The sequence below is a fragment of the Sinocyclocheilus rhinocerous genome, unplaced genomic scaffold, assembly GCF_001515625.1.
Source record: "Sinocyclocheilus rhinocerous isolate Xijiao unplaced genomic scaffold, SAMN03320098_v1.1 scaffold952, whole genome shotgun sequence".
Lineage (NCBI taxonomy): Eukaryota > Metazoa > Chordata > Actinopteri > Cypriniformes > Cyprinidae > Sinocyclocheilus > Sinocyclocheilus rhinocerous.
In genome coordinates, this window is record NW_015641498.1 from 384,461 (window position 1) to 399,280 (window position 14,820).

At 34.6% G+C, this 14,820-nt stretch overlaps 2 protein-coding genes across 3 annotated transcripts in view; both read left to right on the forward strand.

Annotated features, from left to right (window-relative positions):
- Positions 1–174: 174 nt before the first annotated feature.
- On the forward strand, positions 175–7,186 carry depdc4 (DEP domain containing 4). The gene is made up of 9 exons (XM_016571869.1): positions 175–275; positions 1,539–1,944; positions 2,021–2,172; positions 3,919–4,111; positions 4,200–4,426; positions 4,519–4,661; positions 6,500–6,625; positions 6,710–6,788; positions 6,863–7,186. The coding sequence occupies exons 1-9, from the start codon at positions 200–202 to the stop codon at positions 7,060–7,062; spliced, it is 1,602 nt and encodes a 533-aa protein (XP_016427355.1). The 5' UTR covers positions 175–199; the 3' UTR covers positions 7,063–7,186.
- A 2,242-nt stretch (positions 7,187–9,428) lies between these two features.
- The window catches only part of scyl2 (SCY1 like pseudokinase 2), a 21,504-nt gene continuing 16,112 nt past the window's right edge, over positions 9,429–14,820 (forward strand). For both annotated transcript variants that reach the window (XM_016571867.1, XM_016571868.1), the window contains exons 1-3: positions 9,429–9,567; positions 12,024–12,219; positions 13,402–13,559. In XM_016571867.1, the coding sequence (XP_016427353.1) occupies positions 12,043–12,219; positions 13,402–13,559 (335 nt within the window). In that variant the 5' untranslated portion in view covers positions 9,429–9,567; positions 12,024–12,042. The remainder of the gene's footprint in view (positions 9,568–12,023; positions 12,220–13,401; positions 13,560–14,820) is intronic.

The following is a 14,820-nucleotide window of genomic DNA, read 5'->3' on the forward strand; positions in this document are numbered from 1 at the left end:
TTATAACTGCGTTGTAACTGCGTGAGACGGGTGCATACGGGAGGGGTAATGAAAGTACAGGGTTCTAGGATCAGATTCCTTCAAACAGCGCGCAGAATACCAATTCAACCTCACAGAACTGCGGCTGATCTCAGATCAGAGCGCCATCGCATCGACGTGCGTCACAGGCTGAGCGTGTGACGCCATTTCCGGTCCCGCGATGGCGGTGGATTTGACTCCGCGGTTCAGAAGACTGAACAGTCAAAGCTGTTTTAGAGAGAATAAACAGCTGTCAGGTACAAACACACGATTTATATGATGCGCGGTTGTTTACATACAGTTCATTTTGTTAGTTAACTGTATGCTTCCACTAGTTTAATAACGATCTAGTTACACCAATTGAATCAAGATCCTTATCAGGGTATTCAGTTGAGCTAGGTTTTACTATGCTTTTCATTGTGTTTATTATGTTTTATGTGTGTGGTCCTTCAATATATCGGATTAAATTATACATTTTAAACTGATTTCCTTGAATGTAAATGAGCCGAGTCCCTTTTGTTCTTATGATGAAATAGTTCCTGTGGTGACATTACGAGTTGAATCTTTACTGGTAACTTAATACAAATAGTTCGCAAAATACAGTGTAGTCTGAAATATCTACATTAGGAATATACTTTATAACACTGTCTAAATTCCAGCTCGGTTTTTATGGTCTTCTGTGTTTGGAGACTCGAAATAGCATAAAGCTTGAAGAATATTGGATACATGTGATTAATAATCCGTTTTTAAAAAAAAAAAAAGTATAAAAAAGATAAAACATATCTTATACAACTGTTAATGGGAAAATTTCCCATCCATAAAATGTGAGATACTTCAGGGTTTTACTTCAGGGTTTACTGTAATGTTTTACATAAATGTAAAAGTGAAAAGGCATTTAGAGCTTATTATAAGCAGGTATGATATTGTTGTTTAATATGCATGGCACCCTTTCCCTTTTATTTTATATATCAAATCTTTTGTATAATTATTGTACTGTACTCTGGCAATGACAGGTTTGTAATATTTTAGTTTAAACTGAATATTTCTGAATCCCGATTAACCTTGTAAAAGTGCAAAATACAAAAGAAAATCTAAAAGGCCTTTTACTTAGTAAAAAAGAATAAAGGTAAGGCATGTAGAAGATTTTTCAGGCGCAGCAGTGTTAATTTAGAAGCCTGAGAAGTGATTGTATCAAATAAAATGCAGTAGGCTTTATGATTTGATTTATGCATTTAGCAGACGCTTTTATCCAAAGCGACTTACAGTGCATTCAGGCTATACATTATTTACCAGTATGTCTGTTCCCTGGGAATCGAACCCACGACCTTTTGCGTTGCTAACGCAATGCTCTACCACTGAGCCACAGGAGCACTTTATAAGTTTATAAAGACACAAAGTATAAGTAGTATGATGGTATTTAAAAGTTACAGCGATCAGATGATGATACCATGGTACCGTGGTGTTTTGGTCATTTTTGTTAGTGTTTGAAGACTTTCTCATTTTGTCCTGATGCCTCTCAGGTTTCTCTGGGCCCTTCAGGGCCACTCAGCTGTGGCAGAACATCATAGAGGCTCTGCGGACGCAGGTGGAACTCCAACCCCGCAGACAGCACCTGCGCGTCCATCACGACTGCTTCACCGGCTCTGATGCGGTGGACGTGGTTCTGAGTCACCTCATGCAGAACATCTACTTCTGCTCCAGCGAAGTGTCACGTCTCAAAGCCGCCAGGCTCTGCCAGGCCTTAATGGAGTCCAGAGTATTCGAACCAATCGGGATAAAGCTCTTCAGACGAGACAAAGAAATGACCTTTGAGGACTCCAGCTGCAGCCTCTACCGCTTCCTGGACGGATCGACCAAAAAGACATACAGTGGCAGTGAGCACCAGACTCCAGACAAACAAACTGGAAAGAGGAAGACCACTTCGAGGTAATTACAGTTGCATCACTGTCACATCCGAAAGTTTATTTTGCAGAGCTTAAGGTTGCATGCTGTATCTTTGTAGGTTTGGAGAAATGCAGACCATCTCCAACCCTTTGGTTCTTGGATCATCAGATAGAAGAGTGGAGAGACTACTGAAGAATATAAACCTGCACCCATCTGTGCCCTCTGATTTAAATCGTGCTGCCATTTCCAACAGCTTCCTGTCAAAAAAAGGTGAAACTACAAATAATTTTGATTGTTATTAAACAGAATTTATTTTTTAATGTTACATCACAGGACAACACAATAGCTGGTTTTGTTCTGATGTAGTCTATTGTGGTCTAATGGAGTCTGATTTGGTCTCTGATGACATCTAAATGGGTCTGAAGAGATTTAAATGGAGTCTGATGTGTTTGAAATGGGTTTTTGAAGGGGTCTGATGTAGTTTTTAGGGATTCTGAGGCAGTCTCTTGTGGTCTAATAGAGTCTGATTTGGTTGGTTGGTGTTGGTTGAAATGGGTTTAAATTGAGTCTGGAGTGGTTTCTTCAAGGTGTGATGTAGTGTAATGTTTTAAAGGGGTCTAATGTGGTTTCCTGGGGTTCTGATGTAGTCTATCGTGGTCTAATAAAGTATAATGTCTGTAAATGAGATCTAAATGGGTTTGAAGAGGTTTAAATTAAGTCTGAAGGTTTTTTTTTTTTTGAAGGCTTAATGAGGCTGATGTGGGTCTGATGTGGTTTCTTGGGTTCTAATGTAGTATATTGTGGTCTAATGGAGTCTGATTTGGTCTCTGATGACATCTAAATGGGTCTGAAGAGATTTAAATGGAGTCTGATGTGTTTGAAATGGGTTTTTGAAGGGGTCTGATGTAGTTTTTAGGGATTCTGAGGCAGTCTCTTGTGGTCTAATAGTCTGATTTGGTTGGTTGGTGTTGGTTGAAATGGGTTTAAATTGAGTCTGGAGTGGTTTCTTCAAGGTCTGATGTAGTGTAATGTTTTAAAGGGGTCTAATGTGGTTTCCTGGGGTTCTGATGTAGTCTATCGTGGTCTAATAAAGTATACTGTCTGTAAATGAGATCTAAATGGGTTTGAAGAGGTTTAAATTAAGTCTGAAGGTTTTTTTTTTTTGAAGGCTTAATGAGGCTGATGTGGGTCTGATGTGGTTTCTTGGGTTCTGATGTAGTATATTGTGGTCTAATGGAGTCTGATTTGGTCTCTGATGACATCTTAATGGGTCTGATGAGGTATAAATTTAGTTCGATGTGGTGTAATGGGTTATGAAGGGTGTGGTCTAATAGAGTTTGATTTGGTCTCCGATGAGATCTAAATTGGTTGGAATAGGTTTAAATTGAGTCTGGAGTGGTTTCTTGAAGGTCTGATGAAGTGTAATGTTCTAAAGGGGTCTAATGTGGTTTCCTGGGTTTCTGATGTAGTCTATTGTGGTCTAATAGAGTATAATTTGGTCTGTAATGAGATATAAATGGGTCTAAAGAGGCTTAAATTGAGTCTGAAGGTTTTTTTTTTAAGGCTTAATTACTTAGGCGACTGAAAGGGTCTGATGTGGTTTCTTGGGGTTCTGATGTGTAGTCTATTGTGGTCTAATGGAGTCTGATTTGGTCTGTAATGAGATCTAAATGGGTCTAAAGTGGTTTGTTTAAGGTGTGTTGAGGTGGTCTAATCAGGTCTGACATTGATGCGGTTTCTAGGGGTCTTTTGAGGTAGTCTGCTTTTATTATTGTATTGTGTTTGTTTGTAAGGGAACTGCAGGAGGTTTGTGATATTTGAAAAGCTTATAGGCCTAAATGTTTTCGATTAAAATAAATGATTTGAAAATAAAAACAATCAAAATATAACACTTAAAAGTTATTTTGTTCCAAGTTTTACCCATTGACAAACGATTAGACAACAGTAAAGAAGGATGCAAGACCATGCCTTTGTGAACAGTCTTTACTATTTCGTCTCTTCTTGTCTTTGTCTCAGTGGTACGGGACGTTTGGAGGCAGCAGGCGTTACTTCAGTTGCTACAGGTGGTTGAGATCGCTATGCTAGACTGTATTCTGACCTCACCTGCCAAACCGGAGCCCCTGCGCTCGTCTCATCGCAACCACGGTGACCTGGTCATCTCCAACACCTGCGTGGATCGTGAAGTGTCCGAAAGTCTCAACCTGCCTGAGTCGGTTCACAGCACTCAATAAATACCACCACATTTAGATTCATCGTCTCTGTTTGACTTCACCTGTGTGTCATTTCTCTCTTTGAAGGTTGGACTCTTGGCTGACGGCAGCGGTGGATTGTCTTGATCTGTTCCCAGATCAGGTAATCGTGGTTGCCAGTGAACAGCTGATTCAGCAGAATGCAGCATCTGGGAAGGAGAAGCATAAGAGACTGCTGTTCGACACTATCGCCAAGTATTACAACAGCCCCGAGAGACCTCCACTACTGTCAGGCCGCTACACCGACATCCAGACTGGAATCCTACATCTTTTGGGTAAATGTAAAGCACAGTGGGCTTTTGGGACACTAAAGGTGCTGGTGGCTGTTTGTTCTTTAGAATGATCTTATATGTGTGTCCTTCATTAGATTGTGGGAGAGGTGAGGAAGCCCTGAGAGCAGCTCAGCTCTGTCTGCAGCTGCTGGAGTCCACAAGCAGAGACGAGTTACGCAGACTGTTGGGTTTTATGGCAACCGCTGCAGATAATGAAGCTTTCAGACTGCACAAGCAGGTTAACGAGAGTTCTGTGTATAAACAATCACATTTTTTTTTCTTTTAAAAAATAGATATTATTACCCTTTTCATAAAAAAAAGATTATATATATATATATATAATAAATCCATAATAAACGTTTTGTGTACATAATATATGTGTGTGTGCTGTGTATATTTATCATGTATACAGTATATAAATACACACATGCATGTATATATTTAAGAAAAATATATATATTCCTCTATAAATGTATATACTGTATTTACACTTTTGGGGTTCATACTAAAAAAAAATTTAAGTGAATTATTAGGAATTTATCCTAAAATATTTTTTAGAAGACCGAATTCTATTTTTTAATTAATAAAAATTAATGCATTATTATGAATTGTACAATGCATAATTATGTATTAATAATTATACAATTATATTATTATATATTACTGTACAAAAGTCTCTTTTGCTTACCAAGGTTACATTTATTTTATAAAAAAAAAAAATTACAGTGAAAACAGTCATATTGTGAGATATTGTTACACTTTAAAATATTCCTAGTTTTCATTTTTTAAATATATTTTAAAATGTAATTTATTCCTTTGAGGGCAAAGCTGAATTTTCAACATCATTTCTCCAGTCATCAGTGTCACATGATCCTTCAGAAATCATTCCAATATGCTGATTTGATGCTTAAAAAACATAATTCTTATCATTATCAATGTTAAAAACAGTTGTGCTGCTTAATATTTTAGTGAAAACCATAAATACTTTCTTTTTAGGATTCTTTGATAAATGCACCATTCAAAAGAACAGCAATTAATTCAAAATAGAATGTTCCTTGTAACAATGCAAGCCTTTTCTGTCACTTTTCACCGACTTGATGCATCCTTTCTGAATAAAAGTATCATTTAAAAAAAATAAAATAAAATTTGTTGTACTGACCCCAAACTTTTAAACTGTAGTGTAAATGTTTCTAGTAACTGTAAATGAAATTCACAGCCTAAATTTTCACTTAAAATGTAGGGAGTTTATCCAGTTTTTTTTTTTTTCTCTCTTAAGTCGCTGGGGTATATTTGTAGCAATAGCCAAAAATACATTGTATGGGTCAAAATGATCGATTTTTCTTTTATGCCAAAAATCATTAGGATATTAAGTAAAGATCATGTTCCATGAAGATATTTTGTAAATTTCTTACCGTAAATATATCAAAACGTAATTTTTGATTAGTAATATGCATTGCTAAGAACTTCATTTAGACAACTTTAAAGGTGATTTTCTCAATATTTAGATTTTTTTGCACCCTCAGATTCCAGATTTTCAAATAGCTGTATCTCGGCCAAATATTGTCCAATCCTAACAAACCATACATCAATGGAAAGCTTATTTATTCAGCTTTCAGCTGATATATCAATCTCAGTTTCGAAAAAAATTGACCCTTATGACTGGTTTTGTTGTCCAGGGTCACATATGGTTGAATTTAGTAAAAATGTGTAAATGAATGATGTAAATGAACAGGCTCTTTACATGTGTGTTCAAACAGATTGAGAACCGGGCTTTGGTTAGCAAGACGTTTGTGAAGGCTGTGATCCAGAGTAAAGAAATGACTCGTGTCCAGTGTGAGCCACTGCTTCCAGATTTTCAAATAGCTGTATCTCGGCCAAATATTGTCCAATCCTAACAAACCATACATCAATGGAAAGCTTATTTATTCAGCTTTCAGCTGATATATCAATCTCAATTTCGATAAATTGACCCTTATGACTGGTTTTGTTGTCCAGGGTCACATATGGTTGAATTTAGTAAAAATGTGTAAATGAATGATGTAAATGAACAGGCTCTTTACATGTGTGTTCAAACAGATTGAGAACCGGGCTTTGGTTAGCAAGACGTTTGTGAAGGCTGTGATCCAGAGTAAAGAAATGACTCGTGTCCAGTGTGAGCCACTGCTGCTGTTCCTCATGGATAATCACACACAACTCTTTAAGGTACGACCGTTTTACTCATACATTGTCTCTTAAAATTCTGTGCAATTCACAGAACATTTAACCCTTTATCTTTCCTATATCTAGACACCATTATCATTGATTGAGGCTGTGAGGAAGACACTACAAACCGTGCAGCAAGGGAGGGATCTAGATAATGTAGCATGTAAGTTCGCTTCCAATCAATAAAACTGATTTCCGCATTGATTTGATTGAACATTTCCTGTTTTGCCTTTGCAGTGTTCATGTTCTGCCAGCAGGTGTCGCTCCAGCAGTATGAGGATAACAAAGATAAAGCCACTGTGGACAGTTTGAAGCAGTTAATGCATCATATGGCTCACAGTGACGGCCTGTCCGTCAAACAGAAGAGACGACTGGCCAAACAGTTCCAGAAACATCACCCAGGGATTTTCCTCCAGCACTTCTTTTCTTCATTCTAGAAACACTGGATAAAAATAGTCTCGTCAGTCCGAGAATGTTTTTATTATTCTGGGTTATAGAAGTATACCAGGTAGAGATGTTTGTTAAAGGGATAGTTCACCCAAAAATGAAACTTCTGTCATTAATTACTTCCAAACCTGTAAGACCTCTGTTCGTCTTCGGAACACAAATTAAGATGTTTTTGATGGAAACTGCTAATCACTACTGTGCACTACATAGATTTCATCAGGTGAGTGAATATGCTGTTTTCATGAGCTTTGAAAAGGCAGCATCTTCTTGAACATGTAGAATTACTTGAATTGTGTGAAATGCTCAGGTTTTTTAAAAAAGCTATTAGAAATAGTTTTAGCTGCACTTGAAATTGAGAAATAGATAACTATGCCTTAGAGGTAGAGATTTGAATTATGCTCTTTTTAGGGTGAAAGGATCACTTATTTACTGTTTTTGCAATGACTGTGAGCACAGATTATTTAAATTAATATTGCTCTGCATAAGTTTCAACTTCTGATTTTTGTGGATTTGTATTGGAAAAATGTAGCATAGTATGGTGCTACTGTGTAGGTATGAGGCGTAATTATTCAGAAAGACAAAGGGAAGTTTAATTGCTGAAATTATTTTAACTCCTAAAATAATGATCATGAATGGGGTTGGGTATCGTTTGAATTTGATCAATTCCGATTCTTACCGATTCTAATGCTGCGTTCAAGTCCTCCTGGGACGTTCGTACTTACGAGTTGACAAGTCGTAATTACGACGTCAGGTGCGATCAAGTCAGTTTAGTCGGCACAAGATGGTGTACCTTCTTTTAATAAATTACAAGAAAATACAACACGGTCTGTTAACTCTGCTTATAGAAAATGAAGAGCAAAGAATTCGCATCAGGTGTGTTTTGCGTTTTTAATATTTTTAAAACATGCAACATGGCAAATCAAAAGATTTTTCTAAAGATAGGTGCAAAAATGATAGCATTTTTTAACTTTGATTTCATTAACTAGCTGCGTAACAAGAACATGACCCATTTAAGTTTATAGGACAACTAAACTATCAATTTAAACAAAAATTTACCGTCAACTACAGACGTTGCATCCATCGATTCCGCCATGTTTCTCATTGACACGCCCCCAACTCGGAAACTCGGGGCTTAAAGAAAATTTCAAGTTTCCCACTCGTAATAACGACTTTGTGGTGACGTTCATGTGCGTTCAACTCGTAAATACGATCTATCCGACATGACTTGAACGCACCATCAGTTTCGATTCCAATGTGGTAAAAAAAAATAGATATCAAACATATTTATTCTGTGTCTCTTTGCAAAACATTTAATTGCTTCTGAATACCTTGAACAAAAATCAGCCGGCTACATAAAAACTGGAACTATTTTTAAATTTTTTTTATTTTTATGGATGTGGTTTTCTCACAATTCTGAAGAGAAAAAAACATTAGGCAACTAAACAAAATCTCATGGAATTTATACATGAAATGATTCAATGACTCACTCACTCAAGATTTACTTGTTTCATGGATGAATCAGTGTTTTTGAATGAATCTCTTGAATGAATGATTCGAAGACAAATACATTTTAAACAGCCCCTTTTTGCCACCTAAAAAAAAAGATTGATAGGCGGAATTGAATTTTTAATTTTACAACAAGTGTCCGATTCTGGAATTGGAATTGATTTTCGATTTCCAACCCAAATCATAAATGCACTGGATTAATTGTGGGTTTTTCATATTGATGGTATTTATTAATAAGTAACTGAACAGAAAGTGAATTGCATACTGGTACTGATTATTACTTACAAATGATTGCAATTGCATTAGATTTTTTTTAGATGCACTTTAATTTTCTGATATTTTAAACTCATTAAAATGCATTCAAAACTCTCATTCTGACTCTTATTTACTAAAAAAAAAAAAATGCTTTTAATACAGGGGTGTTCAATCCTGCTCGTGGAGGGCCAGTGTCCTGCAGAGTTTAGCTTCAACCCCAATTAAACACACCTGAACAAGCTAATCAAGATCTTACTAGCATACTAAAAACTTCCAGGCAGGTGTTTTGAGGCAAGTTGGAGCTAAACTCTGCAGGACAGTGGCCCTCCAGGACTGAGTTTGGACACCCCTGTAATGTTTCTGAAATATACAAAGTGATCAGGTTTTAACGATATCCAGTGGGTTTTCATTAGGCAAGAGGAATATAAGGTTTTGAAGGGCAAATAATAGCTTTATTATTATTAAGACACGATATTAGGCTCCCAAAATGAAATCAAATAAACATCAGCAAAAGATGATAGTTAAAAGCGAGTCCAGTCCATAGCTAATATTTTGAAAATCAGGACTTTTATCATCGCTCATTCAGTAAGGTTAGCTGCTGAAGCGGACTCTCTCAGGTGTTTTGATGAAGTGTCATGGAGGCTTGTTAGCCACCAGCACTGCTGACGGTTTTGTTACTGTCTAAATCCTGCTTTTAATCACTCAGTCTCACTGTCAGCTCCTCTAGTGTAAAGGTAAGACTGAAGTCTCTGTGTTTATGAGCTGGATATTTATTCTGAAACTCTATTCCGCGGTTATTGATCAGTTCTGTGTTGTGACGCTTCACTCCATTAGCTTTAGCCTGTTAGCTCAGCTTATGTCGCGTGTTATTATATATTCGCACTGTGAAGGTAAATAATATGTCTCCGTTTCAGTTAATTTCTCATAGATAGCACTTTGAGGTTTTGTTGCCTTGAGAAACACAAGTAATATTTACATTGATAGTTAAACGTCTCTGGCCGTGTCTCCAAACCTACTGACAGCATTTTGGGCATCATATATAATTCAAGCTACGTTTTCTTATTTGGTGTCAAAGGTAAAAGCTGATGTGAGCTGGATTTTGAGGGTAAACGGAAGTTTATTCCATCAGTAATGAGTAGAGTCTTGTTAACTTGTTTCACTGCATCTCAATCTGTCAGGTGCTCATTCATAAAATATGTTAAATACGTAACACTTTTCCTTATGAAGCCACTGTGTGATTTCTGTCAGACAAACACAGAAATTAATAATAATGATCTCAATAATAAAAAAATATAATGATAGTATGTGATATATAATGATAATATATAATTATATCAATAAAATTACTAATATTCATAATAATTCAGCCTTTTATGATGTCCTGGTTTAATTTCAGCCTAACTAATTTATGATTAAATGTGGTAATTCTGTAGTAGTAGCCTAATTTATTCTTTTAGTCAGTGGTATTTTAGTATAATTGGTTTACTGTTATATTTTTGTTGGTAACACTTTACAATAAGGTTCATTAGTTAACATTAGTTAACTACTTTAGTTAACATGAACTAAGAATGAACAATACTTCTACAGCATTTATTAATCTTAGTTCATGTTAATTGCAACATTTACTAATGAATTATTAAAATTAAAACTTGTGCTTGTTAAAATTAGTTAATGCACTGTGAATTAACATGAACTAACACTGAACAACTGTATTTTGATTAACTAACATTAACAAAGATTAATAAATACTGTAATAAATGTACTGTTCATTGTTTGTTCATGTCAGTTAATGCATGAACTAACACTAACTAATGGAACCTTATTGTAAAGTGTTACCGTTTTGTTTTATTTTGAATTATTTACAATTTTTAAATTATTTTATAATTTATTCTTTGAGAACAAAAACTTTCTATAGTAATTATTTTAATATTATAATGCCATTTTTTATGGTTTTAGTTTTAGTTAACGGTCATAATCTAATAGTACTATTAATAGTACTTCCTACCATTTTACAGAGTACTTTCTATAGTAATTACAGTGTATTATGCATAATTACAAGCCATTAATACTAACCTTAGAATAAGTACATGTTGTTAATTAATATTACTCTGTATTAATTCAAGTAATTACACTGTAACAAAGACATCTTAAAGTGTAATCATTGATGTGTTTAGACTAGAGTTTTTTTTTTTCTTTTTTCAATTATTATTGTTACTTTTTCAAAGTTTAAATCGTCTTTTTTTTTAGTTAGTTAGTTTAACATCATGGTAAACAATTATTAACCAATAATAATAAGTAAATAATAATAGATGCTGATTTATTAGTATTATTATTTATTATTACAAATTGGTCAGGGTTAATTTTTACATTTTTAATTTTTATGGTACTAATCTATTTTGTGCCTGTGTGCATGAGTGTGAGTGTAAGTGTGTGTGTGTTTTCTGCTTAAAATCCAGCCAGCTAAATCCAGAGCCAAATTAAAAGGAGAGTTCACCCAAAAATGAAAATGTGATGTTTATCTGCTTACCCCCAGGGCATCCGTGTCCGAACTGTCCTGAGCGCGTTCAACAGCCGGCGCGTGACGTGTCGTCTTCTTCTTGCTTTACGGCGGAACGCAGACTTATAAGTGCATTACCGCCACCTATCTCTCAAGTGGACCATTGACACTCTATCTACTATCTCAGTTAGGAGTGGCAAATACATTGTATGGGTCAAAATGATAAATATATCAAAACTTAATTTATGATTAGTAATATGCATTGCTAAGAACTTAATTTGGACAAATTTAAAGGTGATATTCTCAATATTTTGATTTTTTTGCACTCTCAGACTCCATATTTTCAAATAGTTGTATCTCGGAATATTGTCCTATCCTAACAAACCATACGTCAATGGAAAAATTATTTATTTATCTCAATTTCGAAAAATGGACCCTTATGACTGGTTTTGTGGTCCAGGGTCACGTATATTATATTATATTATATTATATTATGTTATGTTATGTTATATATATGCTATATTATATTTAATTTTATTTCAGCTAGCAATTTTTTTTTAAATATATTTGTATTTTTAGTTAATAACAAAAACCCTAAACTCATCAAATTCGCTGTCTTTGTCCTACAGGAAGCATGACAACATGATGAAATAACTCTTAAAGCCTATGTCCTATTTCTACTTCCTGTTGCAGGTTGACAGCTAGTAGAACCATGGAGTCCATGCTCAATAAACTAAAGAGCACCGTCACCAAGGTGACAGCTGATGTGACCAGTGCTGTCATGGGCAACCCTGTCACGCGGGAGTTCGAGGTGGGCCGACATATCGCCAGCGGGGGTCCAGGAATGAGCTGGAGGATCTACAACGGCACCAAAAAATCCACCAAACAGGTGTGTGGGTTATTTATTACAGTCACTTCTGTTAGTCTTTTTCATGTATACAGTATCACATATAATATGACATGATCACGTTTGATGTTGGTAAGTTGTTTGCAGTGAAAGAGGAAGTATTTAACCTAGAAAATGCACAGCACAGTTTTTGAATGATGTAATTGTCATGACTTTACAGAATGTTCACTTGCTGTATCAGGGCAGTTCTTGCTTCCTCACATTGCCACAATCTTGCGTTTGTTGATCACGTACATGTGTTTTTAAATGAATTTGTAGCCATCAAAATAAAATCGTTTAGATCGCTAATACAGATGTGGTTTTATTTGAAGTTGCAAATGATTTGTGGTAGTCTTGGAAGCATCATTTAGAATAGGTTGAGTTTTAAATAAATAAATGTAATGTGTAATTATATGTTGAATGTACATATGTACAGATATTTTTGCAAAGTGAAAAATTCTAATTTTTTGTCGAATGTACAGATATTATTGCAAAATTAATATGAATGTAAATCTTTTTCTATATATTATTTGTTGAATTTGCAGATGTACAGATAGTTTTGCAAATTAAATATAATTCGAAATAATTTTTATAAATTAATGTTGAATGTACAGATAAACCGATATTATTTCAAAATAAATATAAATTTTAATATTTCTAAATAAATTTGTGGAATGTACAGACATGAATTTGTTTGCAAAATAAATATAAATGTAAATTTTATGAATTGTTGGAATTGATTAAATACATTTTTGATTTAATTTCATTTAGGAATGTACAGATAAACAGATATTATTTCAAAATAAATATAAATTTTAATATTTCTAAAGTTTTGCAAATTAAATATAAATCTAAATATTTTTATAAATTAATGTTGAATGTACAGATAAACCGATATTATTTCAAAATAAATATAAATTTAAATATTTCTAAATAAATTTGTGGAATGTACAGACATGAATTTGTTTGCAAAATAAATATAAATGTAAATTTTATGAATTGTTGGAATTGATTAAATACATTTTTGATTTAATTTCATTTAGGTTCTTTGTTAGAATGCATGTATTTTATTTTATTTAGTTTGAATTTATGTATGTATTTGGTTTTGTTTTATTTTTGTGTATGTGTGTGTGTTCAGCCGTTAAAATTTTACACTGCTACAAATTTGCTTTCTGTTTCCCCCAGGAAGTGGCAGTCTTTGTGTTTGATAAGAAGATCATTGATCGCTATCAGAAGTTTGAGAAGGATCAGATCATTGATTCACTGAAGAAAGGAGTTCAACAGCTGACGCGATTACGACATCCGCGCCTCCTCACGGTTCAGCACCCACTAGAGGAGTCCAGGTGACAACTTGCTGTGACACAGACTGTGTTTTAAAACCTAGTGAGCTGTCTACATGGACAGCATTTTGCCCAGCTTAGATGAATATGCATATGATGCCCAAAAATGTTTTCTAGGTCAGCTCATTACTTTTTGAACAGTGTTACCGTCACTGCACTTCATTTTTTTATCCACTTTGATTTATTTTTGCTTTGATTTATGGAGTAAAACTGATATGAAGCTTCAGAAGCAAAGAATCTACTCTCGATAAAAGAGTTCAGAGCTTTTTCTTTAAGATTTAGCTCCTGTGCTGCTACAATCAATATGTGTCTGTGTGGATGCATGAGATCAAAAGCAGCAGTTCATCTGTGGAAAATCTCTCCTGAATAATACATGGATCTCTTAGGAGATGTGAGACTTAAGCTCCATTCCAGAATCTAGTCTTGCTGTCTACAGTCTACATGTTATCCTCACTAAACACGATGCAATAAGATTCCAGGACAAGCAATTTGTCTGTTCACACCAAAGCTACAAGACACAGCCAAACCAGTTACAAAACACATACACGTGCAATGAAATAGATAAGTACATAATCAAATGAATAAAATTAAGTAGTTTAAATTGTTAAAAAAATACAATTGATAAAATCCTTGTCATGAAATCATCTTGTTTGTTGATGTAGAGTTCACAAAGTTGGACGTACTTGTGTCCTTATTGACCTTTTAAACTATTAATGCTTTTTTTCTCTTATCACATATTTTAGTAATCATCCTATTGCATATTTTAGTAGTCACATAAATTACATATCATTCAAAAGCTTAAAATTCATCCTCTGAAAAGTGTTTTGAAATCTGTATTGAAATGGTACTTTAAATTCTTTTAGTGGGCTCCTCCCCATAGTGGGTGGTGTCAGGGGTCATATTACAAAATTTGATACAGTATTTTATAATCAAACCTTTTTGTAATTATGACTATATATTGTTGGTAAGGTTTGTGTCTCAAGGTTGAGCTTTCAAACTATTAATTACTACATAATATTGTGACAGAAGTGCTTAAAGGGGTCATATGATGCTTTTTTTAAAGATCATTATTTTGTGTATTTGGTATAACAGAATATGTTGACATGCTTTAATGTTCAAAAAACACATTATTTTTCAAATACTGTACATTATTGTAGGTCCTCTATGCCCCGCCTCTCTCAAACACTACATTTTCTACAAAGTCCCTCCTTCCGACAAGCGCAATCTGCTCTGATTGGCCAGCTGACCCAGTGCACTGTGATTG